Source organism: Stegostoma tigrinum, chromosome 16 (assembly GCF_030684315.1).
Source record: "Stegostoma tigrinum isolate sSteTig4 chromosome 16, sSteTig4.hap1, whole genome shotgun sequence".
Classification (NCBI taxonomy): Eukaryota; Metazoa; Chordata; class Chondrichthyes; order Orectolobiformes; family Stegostomatidae; genus Stegostoma; species Stegostoma tigrinum.
The window spans coordinates 13809322-13833186 of record NC_081369.1 but is presented as its reverse complement, the minus strand read 5'-3'; the positions used below and the strand labels follow the sequence as shown (position 1 = coordinate 13833186).

The 23865-nt window shown below is 44.2% G+C and overlaps 1 protein-coding gene across 1 annotated transcript in view; it reads right to left on the bottom strand.

Annotated features, from left to right (window-relative positions):
• Positions 1 to 23865, bottom strand: part of LOC125459918 (uncharacterized) — a 79977-nt gene that overhangs the window by 33855 nt on the left and 22257 nt on the right. The window contains exons 11-17 of the mRNA XM_059651527.1: positions 22492 to 22611; positions 19281 to 19391; positions 17165 to 17207; positions 16953 to 17071; positions 5568 to 5684; positions 5447 to 5477; positions 393 to 510 (exon numbers count right to left, since the gene is read on the bottom strand). Coding sequence (XP_059507510.1) covers positions 393 to 510; positions 5447 to 5477; positions 5568 to 5684; positions 16953 to 17071; positions 17165 to 17207; positions 19281 to 19391; positions 22492 to 22611 — 659 coding nt within the window. The remainder of the gene's footprint in view (positions 1 to 392; positions 511 to 5446; positions 5478 to 5567; positions 5685 to 16952; positions 17072 to 17164; positions 17208 to 19280; positions 19392 to 22491; positions 22612 to 23865) is intronic.

Here is a 23865-nt window from a genome sequence, read left to right as displayed (position 1 = left end):
GCCAGCCACTGAAAGCTGCCAGCAGCTCTCACTGCATTGCGCTGCTACTCCCAGGGATTTGGTTCCAAGGAAGGCCCTGCCGATAATCATGGCACTGCCAGATTGGCATTTGGCTTGGCTTGTATTCTTCCTAAAAGAGACACAGTGGTTCTCTTCCTGGCTCTGTCCAGTGGTCAGGTGGGACCTCTAATATTTCAACAAATCTACCTCTGTTGTCTCCTTCAGACTGGGAACCTAGCACAGAGAAGGCTGGAATAGAGGGAATGGCCAGAAAAAAAATACACCAAGCATTATTTAACATTCAGTACAGCTAAAAACGACAATACTTAGATTATATATAAATTGACTATGTTGTGAGGCTGACAATGCCCTCTAGGAGAATGATCATTTACGTCTCATGAGTTTGGTTGACACATCTCCGCGTGAATTCGTTCACTAATTTAACTGCACTCGTGCATTGTTCACTTTCATTTAGCTGTCGCTGCAAATGATCGCAACTCTGATTCACACCTAAATGGAGAAGGAGAGGATAAAATGATCAGGTCAATACAAATCAGCTCGAATCCTTCGAAATCCTTACTGGAAAGCACCCTCAATATGGTCTAGAAGTAGATCAACTTTGTTTTGCTCTGATAGTGGAATTTCTTAGCTCTTGACACAAATGTATCACTGAAAACTTCAATTAAGTTGTAAGCAGAGAAGTTTTAAACAGATTGTTACAAATAATTTACACAATAATAATCCCATCATGTTGCTGCTCTCTTATAAATATTCAAATTTATCAAATATTCCAAAATACTAGAATAATCATTTACTATGTCTACAGCAAATCCACAAACTGACAGAGGGATCGTTTGGGTCGGTTTTTATTAAGATCCTTACGGCCATATTTAAAAATGGAGCATAATGAAATACATAGACTGTTACATCTCCAGTCTGGAATGCTTAGGAATAAGGTATGTCCGGATTTTGGAATGCTCTGAATTAAAGAATAACAATAGAACACAAAACTGGAGAGCATTAAGCCTATTAATGTTCACCGACAGATAAAACGTTATAAGGTAGTAAAAATATTGCATTACTTATCCATCATTTCCACTCAGAAAGTACTGAACTAAAATAGTGCTGAAAGTTACTCAACTCCACTCAAAACATTTCCAGATAACTCATGTTTCTAAACCTTACATTTCTAGACTGGAGGGGCTGGTGTTTATTTCAGGTATTATACATCATTTACATATTTGAGACAGTTTGGGGTCTAATTCTCTCTTTATCCACTGATGGATCTACATTTTCATACAGTAGACTGGGATTCAGATTTTGGAACGCTATGTTTCCTTTGGGTTTGTATGTGTAGTGAAGCTAATGAAGGTGCTAAACCATTTCTCAGAATTGGTTAAAATTCCACATAACAGCTCAATCTAGTAAAGTATGGTGTGAGTGTGCACATGAGGCCATGTCTGTAGATTTTGTGCTCAAGTGCCTTGAGTCTCTGCTTCTGAGTCAGAAGTACTGGGCTCATGTCTCACCACAAGGCTTGAGCAGTCAAAGATGGTGTGTTCATAAACAAAACCAGAAATTGCTGAAAAAGCTCATCAGATCTGGCAACATCTGTAGAGAGAGATCAGTGTTAAAGTTTCGGGTTCAGTGACCCTTCCTCAGAATGGGTGTGTTTGTAATGTGGCCCACCAACTTTCATAACCACTTGTAAATCCTTCCAACATATTGCAATGGTAGATGGCACGAGCAAGAGAGATTCTGTTCAACCATAGTGACAGATCTAAAGAAATTAGACCTTCTATCTTCACTCTCAATAGTTCCAGGCTTCAACACTAGTCTAACAGTATATGTTGCCACTGCAATTCAGATACCTTGAATGGCCCATTAGTTCAGTTGGCTGGATGGCTGGATGGATCAGATCTATGCTACCAGCACAGATGTCCTCCATTCCAGCTGGGGTGGGTTCAAGACTTGCCTCCCCACCCGACTCATGCTGGAGATGAAAGGCTGTAGGTTGGATCTCTCTTCACGAATTTCCCTGAAATGATGGCAGCGGACCAGGCTTGTCCACAAGACTTTTCTATTTTTCTGCTCCATTTCTCATTTTTCTTTAGTTTTGCTTGCTTGTTTAGTTATTAGTTTGGTTTTTACTCACCTTCTGTTGCGAGGGGAAGAAAGGTGACAGCAGATAGATTGGCATCAAGGGAGTGTGGCAGCGTCTGTGGGCTCCAGGTGGTGTCGCCTGGGGGTCCGGTGAGTGGAAGGGTCTGTGGGCGCCAGGTGGTGTCAGCTGGAGGTCCAGTGTGTGGAGGGATCTGTAGGCTACAGGTGGTGTCAGCTAGAGGTCGGGTGTGAGGAGGGGTCTGTAGGCTCCAGGTGGTGTCAGTTGGAGGTCCGGTGTGAGGAGGGTTCTGTGGGGTCCAAGCAGTGTCAGCTGGTGGCCTGGTGTGTGGAGCGATCTGGTGGGGTGGGTTGGAGGTCCGGTGTGTGGAGGGATCTGTGGGCTACAGGTGGGGTCAGTGGGAGGTCCGGTGTGTGGAGGGGTCTGTGGGCTCCAGGTGGTGTCAGCTGGGGTTCCGGTGTGTGGAGGGGTCTGTGGGCTCCAGGTGGGGTTGGTTGGAGGTCCGGTGTGAGGAGGGTTCTGTGGGGTCCAAGCAGTGTCGGCTGGGGGCCTGGTGTGTTGAGCGATCTGTGGGCTCCAGGTGGTGTCGGCTGGAGGTCCAGTGTGTGGAGGGGTCTGTGGGCTCCAGGTGGTGTCGGCTGGAGGTCCAGTGTGTGGAGGGATCTGTGGGCTCCAGGTGGTGTCGGCTGGAGGTCCAATATGTGGAGGGGTCTGTGGGCTCCAGGTGGGGTTGGTTGGAGGTCCGGTGTGAGGTGGGTTCTGTGGGGTGCAAGCAGTGTCGGCTGGTGGCCTGGTGTGTTGAGCAATCTGTGGGCTCCAGGTGGTGTCGGCTGGAGGTCCAGTGTGTGGAGGGGTCTGTGGGCTCCAGGTGGTGTCAGCTGGAGACCTGGTGTGTGGAGGGGTCTGTGGGCTCCAGGTGGTGTCAGCTGGAGACCTGGTGTGTTGAGGGATCTGTGGGGTCCAGGTGGTGTCAGCTGGAGGCCTGGTGTGTTGAGGGATCTGTGGGGTCCAGGCAGCGTCGGCTGGAGGTCTGGTGCGTGGAGGCATCTGTGGGGTCCAAGCACCTGGTGGTCTGGTGTGTGGAGGGATCAGTGGGCTCCAGGTGGGGTCGGCTGGAGGTCCGGTGTGTGGAGGGGTCTGTGGGCTCCAGGTGGGGTCGGTTGGAGGTCCGGTGTGAGGAGGGTTCTGCGGGGTCCAAGCAGTGTCGGCTGGTGGCCTGGTGTGTTGAGTGATCTGTGGGCTCCAGGTGGTGTCGGCTGGAGGTCTGGTGTGTGGAGGGATCTGTGGGCTCCAGGTGGGATTGGCTGGAGGTCTGGTGTGTGGAGGGATCTGTGAGCTCCAGGTGGTGTCGGCTGGAGGTCCAGTGTGTGGAGGGGTCTGTGGGCTCCAGGTGGGGTTGGTTGGAAGTCCGGTGTGAGGTGGGTTCTGTGGGGTCCAAACAGTGTCGGCTGGTGGCCTGGTGTGTCGAGCGATCTGTGGGCTCCAGGTGGTGTCGGCTGGAGGTCCAGTGTGTGGAGTGGTCTGTGGGCTCCAGGTGGTGTCAGCTGGAGGTCCAGTGTGTGGAGGTATCTGTGGGCCCCAGGTGGTGTCAGCTGGAGGCCTGGTGTGTTGAGGGATCTGTGGGGTCCAGGCAGCGTCGGCTGGAGGTCTGGTGAGTGGAGGGATCTGTGGGGTCCAAGCAGCTGGAGGTCTGGTGTGTGGAGGGATCTGTGGGCTCCAGGTGGTGTCGGCTGGAGGTCCGGTGTGAGGAGGGTTCTGTGGGGTCCAAGCAGTGTCGGCTGGTGGCCTGGTGTGTGGAGGGATCTGTGGGCTCCAGGCAGCGTCGGCTGGAGGTCTGGTGTGTGGAGGGATCTGTGGGCTCCAGGTGGGGTCGGCTGGAGGTCTGGTGTATGGAGGGATCTGTGGGCTCCAGGTGGGGTCGGCTGGAGGTCCGGTGTGTGGAGGGGTCTGTGGGCTCCAGGTGGTGTCTGTGGGCCTGAGCACAGCATGGTTAGAAATGTTGGTGAGAGAAGTCTCCCGGCACCTGCGATATCAAGAGCAGTAACCCCACAGTTTTCCTGGAGAGTGGGCTAAAGCAGATGTGATTGAGCACTTGCAGGGAGTGCACTGAAGAAAGACTGTTGAACTTTTACCTGAATTCCTTTATTTTTCTGCTGGAAACTCGGAAGGGCTGTCATGTTAACTTTTGCTTCTCTGTCACTACTTTGTACCTATGTTTTTATACCAGCTACCTTTATGCTTAAGTTGGCACCATTTGTGCTGACATTATACTCTTTTCACTGTACTCCTGTGTCTCTGTTCTTGAGTACATGTGATAATAAAGCTTAAATCTAAATCTAAGAGCTGAAAGAAGCCATGTTGAACCTCCACCATCTGTTACTAGCAGCCACGCTCTCTCAGTAAAGCAACAAAGAGCATTACAGTGCTTAATTTTCCTGGAACAGGATCATTTCCGTACCCCTTTGAGGTACTGGACTTTTCAGACAGTTCACTAATCACTGCTGCTTTATAAAATGACACATGCAATAATTGGATGCATGGCACCAGCTCCATATTAGACCAATAGCATGAACAGTGCAGGGAGTTCCTTCTACATGTTTGGCCCTCCCAGTCCCTATGGAGTCACTGCTTAGTCCCATATTGAGGGCGACAAATGCATTTGATTAATTCAATTCCGTTAATAAGGAGTGATTTGTGATCACTGGCAACAGAATATTCATGCAAAAGTCTGTTTTCCTGACAGTGCCCAAAATCTGCAAATTCTTTGGATGGGTCATTGGTGGAAAGACCTACTTCACATTGTTATGCAGTGAGTAATCAATGGGAAAATCTTTTATTATGTCCCAGACAGGTTATGATGAGATCCTCACCAAAGTAGACAATCTTAATGAGCAGTTGGATTTGAATACTCAAACTGCTGAGAACCTGATCCTGGATTATTAATTCACGAGGGAGGTGAGGTTCAAAGTGAATAGGCAGGAAAGCGAAGGCCAAGATCAGATCAGCCATAACCTTTTTTTTTATTTTCAAACATTCATATCCATTAGGGCTTTTGCTAATATTTCCTGCAATGGATATGCAATTGAGCAGAGTTAAAATTTCTGACGGAGCTCTCTGACATTGGTCCAAGTACAGCAGATCTCAATGTGCTTTAGCAAAGTCCATCTATCGCACAACAATCATATACCCGGAAATATCACAGAATTGATTATTAATGTCCGCTTAATTGCTGAACACACTGTAGCTTCTCTATTTAAACTGCTTTTACTTTCAATAGACATTCTCCAGATTAGAATAATAGATTTTATGAAAACATTTATTTACCTGCTGAAGAGAACATGCTGGTGGTTGATTCCTAAAGTAGAAATTTACAACATCAGGTAATTTTTCAATCAAGTAGATGTGCAGAATGGAATTGAGATTGTGTATGATTATTGTAGCTTACCAGGGGTGTTTCACAAGGGCTGCCTGTCACTGGTGTGGTGACATCGACATGAATAGTATGGTTACTCCATGTTGTCATTTTAAATGGTTCATTACTTGGAAAAATGTCAAAAATATCCTGTAAAAAACATGATAAAATAATTACAATTTATCCTAAATCAAAGATTCATACATAAATATTTTTTGATATTTCCGCATGTTTGCAGCTGTTATACCGTGTGCTCAGTGATTAAGCAAACGAGGTTTATCTATTTGTGGTGCACACATTAACTAGAAACAAAAATAAGAAAACGCCAATTGCCCTGATAACTTAGGTGACACTGTTTGACAACAGACGATCACACCGTGTCTCAAAAAATAAAGAGCTCAATGCTCTCCTGAGGACAAGCAGATAAACGATTAACATGGCCAGCAGCATCCATTGAGAGGGAAACGAGAGAGTTAACATTTTCAAGCTTGTGACCTGACACCAGAACTCAGGAAAATGAGAAGTGTAGTTTCTTTTCTCTCTTTCTCCATTCACAGGATGAGGGCATCGCTGGACAAACAGCATTTATTGCCCATCCCTAATTGCCCAGAGGGCAGTTCAGAGTCAACCACAATGCTGTGGGTCTGGAGTAACATGTAGGCCAGACCAGGTAAGGATGGGAGTTTCCTTCCTGAAAGGACATTTGTGAATCAGATGAGTTTTTCCAACAATCGGTTCATGGTCATCAGTAGATTCTTAATTCTAACTATTTTAATGAGTTCAAATTCCACCATCTGTCACGATAGGATTCAAACTCGGGTTCCTGGAATATTGTCTGGATTAACAGTCTAGCGATAATACCACTAGGCCATTACCTCGCCTTCCGACAGCAATCTCAATCTGCGATGGATAAAAATTGGAGAAAAGAGGCATCCTCGCGTGGTAAGAGAAAAGATGATCTAATTGAAGATAATAAAGAAAATTTATCACCCAGCCATGAGGGGAAAGGGAAGTAAAAATCTCAGGTGTTTTCACCGTAATGAAGTAGGCCACATGAAATTGCAGTGTTGGAGGTTTAGAAGAAGCACTGGGAAGAAGAATTTGGGAAAACTGGATAAGCCAGCGAGTTTTATTGAAGTGGTAAAAGAAAGCACAGTGGAAGCTAAAATGCTGCTCCAGAATATAGAAGGTCGAAGGATTTTTCAAGCATTTACTTAGGAGGGCAAGGTTTACTCACAGATGCCGAGAGGATCAGGTAAAGAAATTACAACTTTAAGAGATATGGGAGCATGTCAATCCTTGATGCTGAGATAACACATGTAATTCATAAGGACGATTACCAGAAAAAGTGGTAATATGCCTCTGTTAATCCAGAGAGCCAGATAATGTTCTGCGGACCCAGGTTCGAATCTTAAAGGGGTGGCACGGTGGCTCAGTGGTTGGGACTGCTGCCTCACAGCACCAGGGACCTGGGTTTGATTCCACCCTCGGGTGACCGTCTGTGTGGAATTTGCAAATTCTCCCTCTGTCTGCTCGGGTTTCCTCTGGGCGGGGGGTGGGGGGGTGTGGTTGGTGGGGGTGGGGTGGGGGTGGGATGCTCCGGTTTCCTCCCACAGTCCGAAGATGTGCAGGCTAGGTGGATTGACCATGCTAAATTACCCATAGTGTTCAGGGATGTGCCGATTACATAGGGGAACGGATCAGTGTGGACTTGTAGGGCCACAAGGTCTGTTTCTACACTGGAGGGATTCTATGTGGAGTTCATGGAGAGTAAAGAAGTGTTCCATTATATAAAGTGATGTTGCAGTGTCTGGGGAGAAGTGGTGGTAGGAGCACTGCAAAAACTCTCGACTCCAGGAAAACAATTTGTCCTTGGTAACAATATAGCTGGCTCGCACGTAGGAGTGACGACTACTGTGGTTGAAAAGCCAGTGGACAATCAGGCAACAGAGGTATTATAGGAAGTACATCCTGGGATTTTTTCCTGAATGTGTGATAACAAGGTCACAAAGCCACCAGTTGAATCAGGAGGACAAATCAAAGAATAAAGTTAATAAAACTGAAGTAGAATTGTCAAGTGGTTGAGAGAAAAAAAACAGACCTGATGGTGGACAAAATGGATATTTTTAGCTCAGAGAAATTAACTGACTTACAGAAGAAAGATGGAACACTGAAGTAATTGTATTAAAAAGCATACGCAGAAGGAAAATCTGAATCAAACCCAGAATGTTACTATTTTAGAAATAAGGTCTTGATGAGGAAATGGAGACCATTACATATTCAGGCTGATGAGAAATGGATGGAAGTTCATCAAGTAGTATTAATAGTGGGTTATAGAAAGGAAGTGTTGCAGGTAGCGCATGAATTACCAGTGACAGGTAATTCAGGGTTAAGGAAAACTCAAGCCAAAATACAAAACCATTTTTACTCGCCTGGACCGTACAAGAACATAGAACATAGAACATTACAGCACAGTACAGGCCCTTCGGCCCTCGATGTTGTGCCGACCTGTCATATCGATCTCAAGCCCAGCTAACCTATACTATTCCATGTACGCCCAGACATGCCATTCATGTTAGATAATTGGAAAATCTTAGGCTGTGATAAAACCAGCACCTTTAATACCCATCCCTGCATCTGAGGAACTTTTTTACAAGGATCTTAACTGATTGCGTGTGAACCCTACCTGAAACAAATGGGATAGATCAATATTTGTTGATAATAATGCATGCGCCCACTAGTTTTACAGAGTTCATTCCATTATGCAGTATCACAGCTAAAAGAATTGTAGTAGAGTTGCTCAAATTTTTCACTGGATACAGATTATTCACAGAGGTACAATCAGATCAAGGGTCAGGTTTTACATCAAAATTATTCAATGAAGTTATGGATAGCTTAAGAATAAAATAATTCAAATCCACTGCATCCTTTCCTGAATCACAGAGAGCATTAGAATGGTGGCAGCAAACTTTCAAGACCATATTGAGGGCTTATAGTCGAAGCTATTTAAAGGATTGTGATAAAGGAATTACATTAATACTTTCTGCAATTAGGGATGCATCAAATGAATTTACCAAGTTCAGTCCATTTGAACTAGTTTTTGGGCATGAGGTGAGAGGAACACTGGAATTAATTAAGGAGAAATTGGTGAGTCAGATTTCAGAGACCATACATTTGGACTATGTGTCAAATTTCAGGGAAAGATTAAATAGTGTAGGTGAGTTGGCCAGACAGCATTTAAAAGTAGCACAGTATATGATGAAACAGGAAGCACACAAGAAATCAAAAATTCACAATTTTGCTAGTGGAGATAAAGTGTTAATGTTACTTCTGGGGATAGATGAGCCTTTAAAAGCAAGCATTATGAAATGGAAAGGAGATTGAATGAGATGAATTATTTGATAAGAAGGTCCGATGGAAAGAAATATCACACAGTGTGTCATTTTAATAATCTCAAAGGATATTTTCATAGGGAAGGAAATAAAAAGGAGAAATGTGGTACTGGTTACAACACAGAGTAAAGAATCAAATTCAGAGGATTCTTAATTGGACATGCCTTAAATTACATTTGACAATGAGGAAGTTCTCAAAACTTCAGATAAATTATTGAATTACTTTCCAAAGGAAAGTTGAAATGACCTGAAAGACTTACTGCAATCACATAGGGAAATATGTGGGGATAAACTGGGGAATATTAATCTAATTAGGCACAATGTAAATATGGCAAATACTGTTCCAATTAAGCAACTTCCTAAAAGACTTAACTCTCTAAAGTTGGCACAGGTTCAAAAAGAGATCGAACGCGTGCTGAAAGACAACTTAATTGAAGTGCGGTGCAGCGACTGGAGATCACCCATAGTAATACTGGCAAAACCAGATGGTAGGCAACGATTATGTGCGGACTATTGCAAAATCAATGCAATTACAAAGTCTGATTCATATCCTATTTTGCATTCGGAAGACTTTTGAGAATGCGTGACAAGTAACTTATGTTTCTAAGTTGGGCTTACTCCGAGGATACTGGCAGCTACCGTTGTCTGAAAAAGCAAAGAAAATTTCAGCTTTTGTGGCATTGAATGGACTATACCCATTTAAAGTCATACCATTTGGTATGAAAAATGCACCAGCCACATGTCAAAGACTAACCAATAAAGTCATTTATGGATTACTCAATTATGCAGTGTACATCGATGACCTGGTGATTTTTAATCACATGTGGAAAGAACCTCTGCAGCATTTATTGGAATATGTAGGTGGACTTCAGGAGGCAGGCTTGGTTGACAACCTGGCTAAGAATGAGTTTGCAAAAGCCCAAATCACATTCCTGGGATATATTATTGCATCCACAGGATGTGAAAACAAAGGTTAATGGGGAGTTTCCTAAACCATGGATGAAGAGGGCAGTACTCTCATTCCTGGGACTGACTGGTTTTTATTGGAAATTTGTACCGAATCTTAGCAGTGTGCGTGTGCTGCTGACTAACTTACTGAAGAAGGAGTGAAAATATAAGCGGATGGTGGACTATCAGAAGGCATTTGACAGCCAGAAACCTGTGTTAACCACTGCCCCAAGGTTAGCCACGTCTAATTCTGCAAAGCCATTCAAGGAGGCTGTCAATCTGAGTGATGTAAGTGTTGGCGTCGTACTCTTACAAGAACACGGTATGAACATGAAAAGACCAATCGGATATTTTTCCAGAAAATTGAATACTCATCGACAGAGATATCCCATGATTGAGTAAGAAACCTTGAGGCTAGTGTTGGTGTGACAACATTTCAACATTTATATTATCAGTAATGTGTCAGAGACAATTGTATACACTGATCATAACTCATTAAAGTTTTGGAGAGATTTAAGGAAAAAAAGCTTACACTGTTTAGATGGAGCTTCTTGCTGCAGCCATTCAATTTGGGAATTATACATGTGGCAGGATGAGAAAATGTATTTGCTGACATGCTGTTGCAGCTTTGGTGAAGAAAGATGGAGGCATTAGGTGGTGGGTGGAAACGGACTGAAATAAAATGTAGTAATGAATGTTTGCATGCTTACAGTCTACATAATGCAAATGTACTGGAGAGTACCAGTATGGAGTAAGACTAAGGATTTTAAAAACGAGATCATCTTTTTATATTGATGGGGTTTTTTTAAGGATGGATGTGTGATGATGCTGTCACTTTAAAAGATTATTTAATCCTGGCTTTTTCTTTTGAAGAGAGGGTGTAAGGCAGAGGTCCCGTGCTGGCTACTGAAGACAACTTAAGTAAAGAGCATGGGATTATTTATGCAGCCTGAATGAGTGTGGCCAGATCTCACAGATCAAGATTTCTGAGTTTTAGTTTTTTCATTAACATCAAAACCCTTGAGGTCTCAAAAGAATTGGAAGCTTCAGTGAATGACTCCTAGCTGCCACACCCATTAAATTTTCTCTTGATGCTTTTTTCCTTCTGGATTGGAGAACTTCATGTGAGATTCTGTGTCTAAATTTGCCTTTTTGCTAGGGGTGTGTTTATGGGATTTTACTACATTGGAACAGTTAATCAGTTATAGTTACTGTATCCATTATTTCGTTATGTTTTCCAACTGTTGTTATTCTAAATTCCTTTTGTATTCTACAAAGTTAACTTACAAAATGTTGAATAAATGAAATTAAATTGTGGAAATTATTCCTCGGTTTTGGAGAGATGGATATGGTATGGATATATGGGTAATGACTTGCCTAGCGCAGTCAATCAGACAGCAGTGAGTGTGCTGTTGCAGTTCCTGATCATGCTGATCTCACCCAAACTCTCCACACTTACTGTGGCCAAACCCAAGAAGCCTTTTGCTGAAAATGAACAATTACAGGAAAAACTGATCAATGTGGAGAATCAACTTCTATGCTCAAATGATGAATTGCAGAAGAAAAAGGGAAACTGGTGAGATCACTTTAGAGTCAGTCACAGGAAATGAAACACTTGAGTGAGGACGAAAAATGTCTCGATAAAAATCGCGTGGAAGGAAATTCAGCAAAGATTGATCTTCAATTTAAAATGTCAAAAATCAAAAGCCACTCTGAGGTATTGAAACAAATGCCTTGAACAGGAGAAGGAATTGCTGATGGCTCAGAATAGTTGGTTCAGAGCAGAATTGAAGACCAAGATGGACGATATGCTCGTGCAGACTGGAGAACAAGAATGATGAGATGTTCAATGTGAAAGAAAAGCTCCATTTTTTGAATGAGTGAAGACAAATTTAAGGATTCGGGATAACCTATCGAAAAAATGAATGGAATTATCATGCCAAGTGGTTAAACTTGTAGATGGGATTTTTTAGACAACTCTGAAACTGGGGCAACGAAACTGACCAAAGAGTTGAATTTTTAAAAAATCAACAAATTTGAGAATGAATTGCAAACTAAGCGAGAAAACAAAAGTGGGAGGAAATTATGAAACAAGTGGAAATTAAGTTTGCATTTTTAAAACTTCACAAGCTGGAAAATGAATGTGTCCAGAATGCTGTGGAATGTTTCTCAGGGAAACTAGAAATGATTTGGGTAAAGAAAGCAAGAGTCCCTTCGCGCTGATCGAATGAATCGACACAAACCAAAATAACGCATCAAATTCTGTTACAAAGCAAGTGATTAAGGAAGATCATTTTGAAGCTGATTGACAATCAGAAATACATGTTTTCCACAGCCAAAGGAATGGACCCATTGAGTTTTCTATCAATAGAGAAGTGTAAAAGAAACAGCCCAGAATGCTGGGAAGGATGTGGCTCATAAATTACCCGAAAGGCTAAAGAGTTAGAAAGAGAAGTGAAGGTGGAGAAGAAGGAAGTTACTGACACCGCTGGGAAAGATGTCAATGAAGTGCATTCGAAAGGGGATGAGGACAATGTGATAGATCTCCAAGTGATCAACGACCAAAGCCAACAGGAATCCAAAACATTTCAACGTGCAAAATCTCAGTAACTTTCTCAAAACATCAAAAGGGAATATTATTTGGAGCAGGGATTTTTTTGAACACAAAGATAGCATTTTTGCCTGAGTGACTAAAAATCAGAATTTATCACATTGGTGTTTGCAAAATAAATGAAAGATTTAGGTACATCTACAGCTCATGAGAGGTTGGATAATGTGGCTGTGGCCTTAGCTCAAACATTCATAACAGTGTTAAAGGAAAATCACTAAAAACGTGCTGGTACGTCAAAATGGGCCAGTATTCAAATCTTCCTCATTCTAATCGTTACATGCACTTGCTTTCTGTTTAAATGAAGCTTTCATATTTTTGTTGATACAGTACACGCATGTGTGAAAATTAAGCTTAACTTTATGCTCTGTAAGTGAAAGTCTGTTTTGACTGTTACAATGGTTGCAAAATTCAATCCTATCTAGGAACTAAGGTGGGACTTGTTGAGGGGTTTTGATAAATCATGCAAAACAGCTCTAAGGAAACTGAACAGCAGCTGAAGAGTTGCAGCCAGTTTCAGTTAGTAAAGCAGTGGGAGAGAAAGAGAGAGATTCAGTGAAAAGCAGGATCTATGATGGAATAACACGGTGTTGAAATGGAAAAACACAGTAGGCCCAGCAGCATCAGAGCAGCAGGAAAGCTGATGCTTCAGGCCTAGACCCTTCTTCAGTTGAGGCCTGAAATGTCAGTCTTCCTGCTACTCTGATGCTGCATGGCCTGCTGTGTTCATCCAGCTCTACACTTTGTTATCTCAGATTCTCCAGCATCTTCAGTTCCTACAATCTCCCTCCATGTTGGAAGATTGCTTTACACTGCACTGGGGTAAGGAAGTGGCTGTAGGTACAGGCAGGTCCTGTAGTTCGGGATCAGGAAGAGAAGTCCCAGCACTTGTTTGACAGCTGCGCATAGTGAGGATTAAGGAATCTCTGGGAGCCACCAGTAGGTGTAACTGAGAGGATGCCAGAGCATAGAAGTGGCTTCAGGCAGAGTAAGGGCCGTTAGCAAATGCTAAGCAGCCACACAATTAAATCTGAGCAAAAGTACGTACTGGTAGCCATGGTGTGGCTCTGAAGAGGCCTGTGAGACATCAATAACTCAGGGCAGTACAAAGTGAGATCATTTAATCTCACAAGTAGTGTTTGCTTGATGCAGCTGAACAAGCTTAGATCTGAGAGAAACCTTGGGAAAGCTCGCTGTATGTGAAAAGCCAGTGTTGTGCTGGAGTACACTTTCCAGAATCCAAAACGTATTCCCAGGATAAAGTGTCAATCAACAGAACATGGACATTCCTAAAAATGAGGTGTCAACCTGGTGATTCGACAACACAGGACTACTTACATGCCAAGCAGTGTAGACAGCCTGCAATAGACATAGGGAAGTGATCCCAAAAGCAATGGGTCAACTCTAAGCCCTAAGGTCCTGATGCTGAATGGAGGTAGACAATTGGACTTTTCTCTGGAGTAGGAGGCTTCACAAATATCCCCAGCATCATAATGAGGAAGCTCAGAATGTCAGTGCAAAAGACAAAACTGAAGCATTTTCATTATTTTTGGCTCAAAGCGCTGAGTGGAAAATCCATGTTGGCCTCTACCTGACATTCCCAGCATCAGAGATGCCAGTCTGTAGATAATTAGATTCACTCTGTGTGATGATAAGAAGCTGTTGATGGCCCTGGATACAAACCTGAACACAAAGGTTAAGATCTCCAGAGCTAGCCACAGCCCTAACCAAGCTGTCTGAGTGTATGTACAGTCTTGCCACTTCCAGGGAAATTTAGAACATGCCCAGATATGTCTTGTCCACAGTAGCCAGGACCAAGCCAACTCCATCAATTACAGCTCCGGCCGTCTCTTTTTGATAATCACAGCAGGTCTGGTTAATAGTGCTCTCAAATGGCACTTATAGTAATACCTTACTCACTGAGTTTGGGTACCACAGGACCCACAGCTTCTGACATAATTATAGCTTTGGTCCAAATGTTTACAAAAGAGCAGAACTGAGGTGATAGTGACTGCCCCTGATATCAAGGCAGGATTTAATCATGTGTGGCATTATGGAGCCTCAACAAAATTGGATTCTCTGAGAATCAGGGGAATTCTTTCCAGTGGCGGGTGACATCCCAAGCACAAAGGAAGATGGTTGTGGTTATCGGAAATCTGTTATCTCAGTCCAAAGACACATGGCAGGACGTCCATAGGACAGTGTCCTCGGCTCAACCTGATTTCACTGCTTCATACATGACTTTCCCTCCATCATAACGGCAGAAGTGAGGATGTTCACTCTCAGTACAACGCAAAACTCCTCAGCTACTGAAGCAGTCTGTGTCCATGTGCAACATGACCTGACCAACATTCACCTTCAGCTGAGAAGTGGAACGATATTCAGTCCAAGTACCAGACAGTGGTCTCCTCCGACAAGTGGGAATCTAACCATCTGCCCCTGACATTCAAAGACATCACTATTGCTGACTTCAAGATAATAAAATGTGAGGCTGGATGAACACAGCAGGCCAAGCAGCATCTCAGGAGCACAAAAGCTGATGTTTCGGGCCTAGACCCTTCATCAGAGAGGCTTCCTCGCTTTTAACATCATGAGCTTAGCAGTGACCAGAAACTGGGACTAATCAGCTATGTAAATACTGTTCCTGGAAAAGCAGGTCAGCGACCAGGAATTCTACTGTGAGTAACTCACCTCTGTACTTGTAGGCTTGTCTACAAGACCTAACTCAGGGTTCCTATGGGATACTCTCCACTTATCTTTGTTATGATCTCAGCTGATGTTATCTCTGAACAGGTAAGATCCCAGAATGCAATCTGGTTGGATGGATAATTCACATAAGCTTTAATTTAAAGTGGGGTTCATTTACCGAACCACAGACCCAAAAGGCTGCAGTTCTCTTCAGCAATAAAACAGAAGGTTATGAAACAAAAACAACAGAAAAAAAACTGTCTAAATAAATAATGTAGTTCAACAGACCTTTTAAAAACAGCACAACAAACTGTCCTCCAATCCTTTAGTTATTAGTTAGCAATGATTCAAATCCAGAGAAATTACTCTTGTACATCAAATCTTTAAATGCAAATTAACTGCTGCTTCCTTTTTTTTTAACAGTGGGCTGCCAAGTCTTCTGACATGAAAACTCATGCAACTGAAAGCCAAAACTTTCTCAGACTTTTAATTATTTGCATATTTTGAATCAAACACTCCTGGTCTGGAGGTTTCACAAGCTCAACTTTTACACCAAAATGATCACGCTTTCCTTGAACTTTTCTTTACGTCTATTTAGGTGTGAAAATACATTACCATCCAGTTGCATCCATTCTGATTGAAGGTGCCTGCATTCACAGTTCCTCCTGACCTGCCCTAAGTCAAAACCAAAAGCAAACTAATATTTTTCAATATTTATTCCACCTCTCGTGAACCCATTGTATCAACAATCCTCCATTCACACAGCAGAGGTTTGCAGTGACCTGCTCTCCCGCACAGACTGGATTCGCTAACTCTGCCAGACTCTGACTGCTTTCTTAGAAACCCTTGACAAAGTAGCCAACACCCGTATGCCAACAGTTTGAAAACCAAACTCTTAAAATGATATTGACATATGTGAACATCACAAATCTTTCATCAAGCCTGCATAGACATTGCTCCAAGAACATGTAAGAAGCTTGACAACACCCAGGATAAAGGAACCCACTTGACTGGCACTCCATCCACCACCTTCAACATTCATTTTATTCCACCTCTGGCTCACAGTGGCAGCACTGAGTACCACATATAAAATACAGTGCTGCGACTCAGCAAAGCTCCTTAATAAGCATCTTTCAAAAATGCTACACGGACCACCTAAGAGGACAAGGCCAGTAGATTCATGAAAACAACAACAACTACAAGTTGCTGATCAAGCCCTACACGACCCAATTTGGCAATGTATCAGAGCTTGTTCACAACCATGAGAAAATCACAGAACTCCCTTCCTGTCAGCGTTGTGGTGATAAGGATTATGGAGGGCCTTGTGGGCAGCACACAACCACTTCCTCAAGGGCAGTTAGGGACAGGCAATAATTGTTGGTACAGCCAGCAACACCTACATTTTGTAACAGAGGATAAAAACGAGTGATTTTCCTGTACTGTCTGCACTCGCGGGAGCTCAGGCACAGCAAGAGAGTTGGGAGTCCCATTGAAAACCCATATATGGGCATTGGTATCAAAGTGAGAATGGGATTTCAAGCAGAGGGTTCATCCAAACTCAGAGCCTGAGCTATTGTTACATTGCTGTTTTTTGAAACATTTTTAAAATAAGCACAGAGATTGGGGCGGAAGAGCTACAAAATGTGTTGCAGAGGGACTTTCAAGTCTTGGGCAGAGTTGCATTAAACTGCAGGAAGGATGTGACCACCTGTCTCATCTTCCAGGCCAAATGGAACTGAGATCAGAGTTAATTTACAGTTTGGAGATGAGCATGATTCCTACCTTCGATTCCAGTGTTAATTCAAAGAAGAAACTCAGGATGTGACATCTGCAAGTGATCGTATCCGTTTTGTTATTCACTCCATTCTGGACGGTCTTACATCCATTCTGATCGAAGGTGCCTGTATTGGAGAATTATTAATCTTTAGAATCATGGTCTCATTTACACATTCATGTATTGAGTGATGTCAGATTTTTAAAAAATCTTTACGCACCATTTCCACTTGAACTGAAAACATGGCATGGCGTGGGATTTGGCTAAAATGGAAAAGATAAATCACAACATTAGATTCACCAACAATAACACGTTTGAATCAGCTGCGTAGATGCAAACATATTGAGACATTTCTCTTTAGCCTGTCTAACAGGGTAACACAGAGACGTAGGAGGAAATGTGATGGCACCTGTGAAATTATTGGGCTGAATATTCCAGAGCTTGGGCACGACCTCAATGTTCCTACCAAAGCAATTTAACATGAAGCAGAGATAGCCGGAACTGCAGATGCTGGAGAATCCGATATAACAAGGTGTAGAGCTGGATGAACACAGCAGGCCAAGCAGCATCAGAGAAGCAGCAAGGCTGACGTTTCGGGCCTCAACCCTTTTCTGTAGAAGAGTCTAGGCCTGAAACATCAGCTTTCCTGCTCCATTGATGCTGCTTGGCCTGCTGTGTTCATCTAGCTCTACACCTTGTTATCTTTTAACATGAAGCAGATCCCTAATTGGTCATCTTCCCAGTCACCATCTTTAAATTTACCAGGAAGTACAAGGCCCAACAGGAGGGTCTGAAGCAGCGAACAGACAGCAGTGTCACTGGGAGAGGATGTTGCTGCTGGAGAAGGGAGAGAACGCACCTTCACCTTAAAATAGGGAGGCTCACAAATTCCTCTCTCTTCAGTGATGAGAACGATGCAAAGTACTGTGAGGAGCCTCAGGCTGGACAGTGATCCCTTTGAAAGATCTACTCCTGGATCACTGTGAGCATTGTATCTCCCCGATTCTGTCAGTTATATCAGTTATCCGTGACCCACTGACTCCCTGTGAGAGACCCCTTCCACCATGTTACACAACTCCTGACAGACGGCGGGGCCTGTGCCAGGCCAGGAAAATTGCAGAACTCCAGGAGAATGGTCACTGCTCAGGTCCATGTGTTGCCTCATTGTGAGGCCATCTCTGTGGAAGCTGTAGTTCAGTCCTGTGATAGCTCCAGTCTCTTATCACAGGGAAGTCACCCCTGGACAGGGTGAAGGAGCGACTTGTCAGGGATTCAGGCTGTTTTACCAAGCCAGTCACCCCCTGACCTGTCTCCATAATATTGGGAAAATGTAGCCTGTGCCGAGTGCTCCTACCCAACTTGTGGAAATAATTTTCCTGTAACAGGGATTGGCCTATTGAAGGAAAGATGACAGCTCCAAACCTCAATAGTCTTGGAGAGATTCAAGTGGAAGCTCACCACAATTCCCTAAGGACAGGCAAGACGAAGGTGCTACTGTCAGGGAACTGAGGTGAGATTGTGTAGCTCTGATCAAGGTGATTCTCCCTGAGTCTCAGAGTCACTCAGGCTGTAAATGGGATTTTTTTCGGTGTTTTGGATGGCCAATGGGGCAGCAGCTGTCGACACTGAGTCTCTGTCCTTGTGTTGATCTGAAATTGTGGCTGTTGTGGGCCATGGGCCGATTGATGGAAATGAGGAAATCATCCCATTGAATTTCTTTCTGCCTTTGATATCCTCGGCATGTCGGGTATAAGGGGCATTTGTGATCAATTACATTTCATAAATGCGTCAAACCAGAACTTGGGCATTTTGAGTTAACGTTTCCCCCAAGCTCAACAAAACTGAAATAAACAGGGTCACCTGCCCCAAAGTGAACCACCTGTTTTACCAGGAACGTTGTGGAATGCTGTACCAGAGAAATCCCTCTGACCATGTGATTTTGGATGGTGCCAGACCCATATGCATGGAATGGACAATCATTCTGTCCTGTCCCAGGTCCTCCATTCTAAATTCTCCAGAGGAATTTCAGGGGACAAGTGATGGAAAATATCTCACAAGGTGCAGCGATCCTCACTTGTACAGCATCATAGTGCATCCACACCCTCATTGCTTATCAGAGCTTCTGATGGATCTTAAAGAAACAAGGACATCAGTTCCAAATCCTCCAAACCTGCCTGGACAGTGCTCCATTTACAGCACAAGGACTAAACAGTTTCTGGGTCATTCAGTTTAATTTGTTCATCAACACTGGAGATGATCTGGACTGTGCTGCACAACCCAATCAGACCTGACTGCTCACAGGCTCAGCGCCATCATATTGTTGAGGTTTATCTCACCAAGAAAGTCAGTTCTTGAAATGTAACTGTCAGAGGGGCACTGAGATCATCAATAGTCGAACTCCCCACTTGAATTGTTACATCGGGAGAAGTGAGCTTCCTCTCCTGGCCCTGTAACAACACACAAAATGCATGAGTGAAAATATACTCACTTCGGATTTACATAACACACAGAAACATTTCAGTGATTGTCATTTCTGAGGTGAGGGTGAGAAGAGGAGGTTTCCTCATTGTAACAAATGTTACCTGAGGGGCTGCAATTCCAGAAGTGAGGGAACGCTAACTCCAGACCCTCCATAAAGCTTTCTGCCAGCCCTGCCTTAAGCTGTAGTGCTGGGCTCACTGAAACATTAAAGTACATCAGTGACTTCACTCGAGTGGGAGTTCAGAGAGACAGAGCAACACCGTACACAGGGACAGAAACAGAAACACAGACACACTCATTTGGGGGACATTGAGGGGCAGAGGGTGTAAAACCCTGTGCCGGATGATGACGCCCAGTCACCCTCTGATATTGATGACGGGGTGCTGATAAATTCTCACTCATGTTTCCCCCACTCCCACTGTGCACCTTGTTTAACACAAAGACTCCTCCCAAAATCCAAAGCTTTCAACAGTGACTGCAGCAGGATGGCGCAGGTCCGGAGAATTTACAGAGAAACACCAGACAACAGATTTTGATTTTAGTGCCATGTGTGCTCAAGTACAAAAGTACAGGAGTAAGGTGTAAAGTGATAATATCTCCACACAAGGTGACATTTTAGGTAAAGCGCCCAGGGACAGAATCTGACAAACAAGGTAGGAAGAAAGAACAAAGTTCAGAGTGAAATATTGCAGTAATTATAGTCCAGTGTAAAACATATGAAGTAAAGTTAAAAGTTACACATTGCAGAACTTCTTCATTTTCAATAGAAAATGAAGAAATAAAGCTGGAAGTTCAAACATTACAGCCTTTCCTCAGTGCTCAGCCCATCAACAATCCCCATTCAACAGCCCGAACTAAGAAGATAAGAAACCTTGTCCATGATAATGACCGCCTTGTCACTTATCCATTCATTACCGACTTACCACAGCAACAAATCTGAAGGAATAGCGTGAGGCTCAATCACATGATGAGAATTATATAGCAACCTGTATAGTCTCCCTCATGGTTCACTGGAATAAGTTCCCAGCGACCCTGCCCTGTGGCAGTATTTACAATTGGGCCATCCCATCGGTATTATGGTGATTTGGTCTCAGGAATGCTTGGGAAAGTACTCAGAAGAGGCTGATACAGTATGTAGCATGATACGCAGAATAGGATTAATATCAGGGCCTTTGCCCGACTGGTGGAACTACACCATCGGACCAGGTTCAGAAATGGTGCCGTGGAAACTGAGATCGATTCTTTAGGCCAGCTGTCACTGAGGGGTCCCCGAAAGAAAGAAAGAGGTGTGAATCGCTATTTGCCTTTACTATGTGGTCTTTGAATGATTAAAGTTAATCATTATAACAAAATAAGGTTCTTTGCTTGTGACCATTTCTTGATCAGATCCAACAGAATCAGTTTAAGCACATCAACCCAACATGACACAGTGGCAGGATTTCGAACCAGGCCGTCACATCTATTCCACACTGTTACAGAACAGGTTCTCCCCTCTGCCAGCTTTAAGTCAGGCTGCAGGCTGTGAGCCTGACATTTCCAGTCCCAGACTCTCATACCAAGTGTCATGCTGCAGGGCCATGAGCAACGATGGCAAAAAGAGGAACATGATAGGACAGAAAAAGTCCACATCTTCAACCAGAGAGACAGGGATCAGGAAACAAAACAGAAATTGCTGGAAAAGCTCAGCAGGTCTGGCAATGTCTGTGAAGGGAGAAACAGAGTTAATGTTTCAGGTCCAGTGACCCTTCCTCTGAGGGAGGTGGCTCCCTGTATGGAGACAGTATCACTTTACACCCTTCTCCTAGACATTTGTACATCCTCTGAGGAAGGGTCATTGGACCCGAAACATTGGGCGGCACGGTGGCTCAGTGGTTAGCACTGTGGCCTCACAGCGCCAGGGACCCAGGTTCAACTCCAGCCTTGGGCAACTGTCTGTGTGGAGTTTGCACATTCTCCCCGTGTCTGCATGGGTTTCCTCTGGATGCTCCGGTTTGCTCCCACTGTCCAAAGATGCACAGTTCAGGTGGATCGGCCGTGCTAAATTGCCAGTAGTGTTCAGGGGTGTGTGGGTTATAGCGGGATGTGTCTGGGGGCGTTTGCTTCAATGGGCAGTGTGGACCTGTTGGGCCGAAGGGCCTGTTTCCACACTGCAGGGAATCTAATCTAATTAACTCTCTTTTCTCCTTCACAGACACTGCCAGACCTGCTGAACCTTTCCAGCAATTTCTGTTTTGTTTCTTGATTGACAGCATCTGCAGTTCTTTGATTTTTTTTATTTCGACAGGGATCATGACCTGACCATCTCGGAAAGGGGCACCCAGGTGTGACACAGGGGTCAATGGCATGACACCAGGGCAATGTGATGGTGAGTTTCCAACAATCGACTTCATTCCTTCTGAATAATAAATGGTGTATTTGTATTTGTATTTACAAGGTGTGGCCACGATAAGCTGTGAGCCAATCCATTTCCTCAGTTATCGTTCAAGGGCTCATTCATCTCTCTCACTTTCTGCCATCAGCTGGGCAACTTCATCCCCACTGACATGTTTGCTCTTTCGGGCTGACTGTCACTCAGGGGTCTGTGCAGAATGATGGAAATGTGTCCCTCCGAGTAACATCACTCGGAGCTGTACCGCCCCAGCCTTGTCCGTTCCCTCACTCACTGCTCGGCTCCCCACACCCTCCCCATTTCCCCATTGATATCGAGGCCCCTGTCTCAGCCCTTTCCATTCAGTAACATCCTGATTGTGGCTACATGGCCACACGCAACCTGGATCAGTCATATTCTCCTGTACTTCCACGTTTGGTGAATGAACAGATTTATTCTCACAGTGCATGGGGTGGGAGAACTCAGGTGTACGCAGCTAATGTCACAATGTTTGTAAAGTTAAGTCCTTTAGATGAAGAAAGGAAGCTCCTTGTCACAAATCCTGCAGACAGAGCTGGTTACAGAGAAAGAGTAAATAATCCTCAGATTCCATCCACAAAGTGAATGACAAACAGAAACACTGACAGTCTGCAATCCATCCCAATACAGGCTCACAGCCAGTGGGTCCCTTCCATTACCTGGATTAACGTTTGGTTCTGCAACTGAATGACAACGGCCCTTGCATCGCTGGACAGAGGTAACTGAAATGTCAAATAAATGCGAACAGCAGTGAACTTCGCCTGACCATCAGGGCCCACCTGCACAATGAGAATGAGATTATTTTAAAATGGTTTCAACCGTCTTTTGCTGAACAAGCCGCCTACAGTGAAACTATTGTTTTTTAATAATCCCGCGGTGACAGGTTGTACAAGGCAAAAAGTGGGTTTTAAGGGATTTCACAGTCTGTCATTAAAACCTTCATTTTTAATGAATGTGTCTATCACAACAGTTATTACCTCGGGATGTTCCCAGCATTCCACAGTTCATCAATATGTCCGGATTTGATACTGGGAATCAGAAAGAAAAAGCAGTCTGTGGGCTTGGAGCACCCTCAACCCTCTGTTTTTAGTGATGGGCAGGAGTTAATTCTCAAAGTGTTCATCACGGTGTGGGCACATGTCGGGGTGCTGTTCCCACACAATGAAAAGCCACGACAGCGATAGGACCTCAGGGTGTGGGGCACGTCGAATGGGTGAGTAGGAGTGGGTAATGAAGTGTCAATCACAGGGTGCCTCATTGAAAAACAGCAGCTGGCACCATCTCAAAAGAACTTTTCACCCTGTGTGCAGGGCTGTCTTATTCATCAGGACCACCTCCGCAACAGTGATGGAGATCTCCATGGCTACAGGGAAGACCCTGTGTCTGGTGCAAGCAACCCCGACCTACAGTGCCTGTAGTGAATACCCCACGGCCCAATGTCCGTACTGAAAACCCCACAGCACAGTGACTGTAATGAATACCCCACAGCCGAGTGACTGTACTGAATACCACACAGCCCAGTGTCTGTACTGAATACCCCACAGCCCAGTGTCCGTACTGAATACCCCACAGCCCAGTGACTGTACTGAATACCCCACAGCCGAGTGACTGTACTGAATACCACACAGCCCAGTGTCTGTACAGAATACCCCACAGCCCAGTGACTGTACTGAATACCCCACAGCCCAGTGACTGTACTGAATACCCCACAGCCAAGTGACTGTACTGAATACCTCACAGCCCAGTGTCTGTACTAAATACCCCACAGCCCAATGACTGTACTGAATACCCCACAGCAAAGCGACTGCACTGAATACCCCACAGCCCAGTGACTGTACTGAATACCCCACAGCCCAATGACTGTACTGAATACCCCATACCACACTGTCTGTACTGAACACCCCACAGCCCAGTGCCTGTACTGAATACCCCTGACCTCCAGTGTGTATATACAGAAAACCCTTCAGCCCAGTATCTGTTCTTCTACTTAAGATAACAAAGTGTGAAGCTGGATGAACACAGCAGGCCAAGCA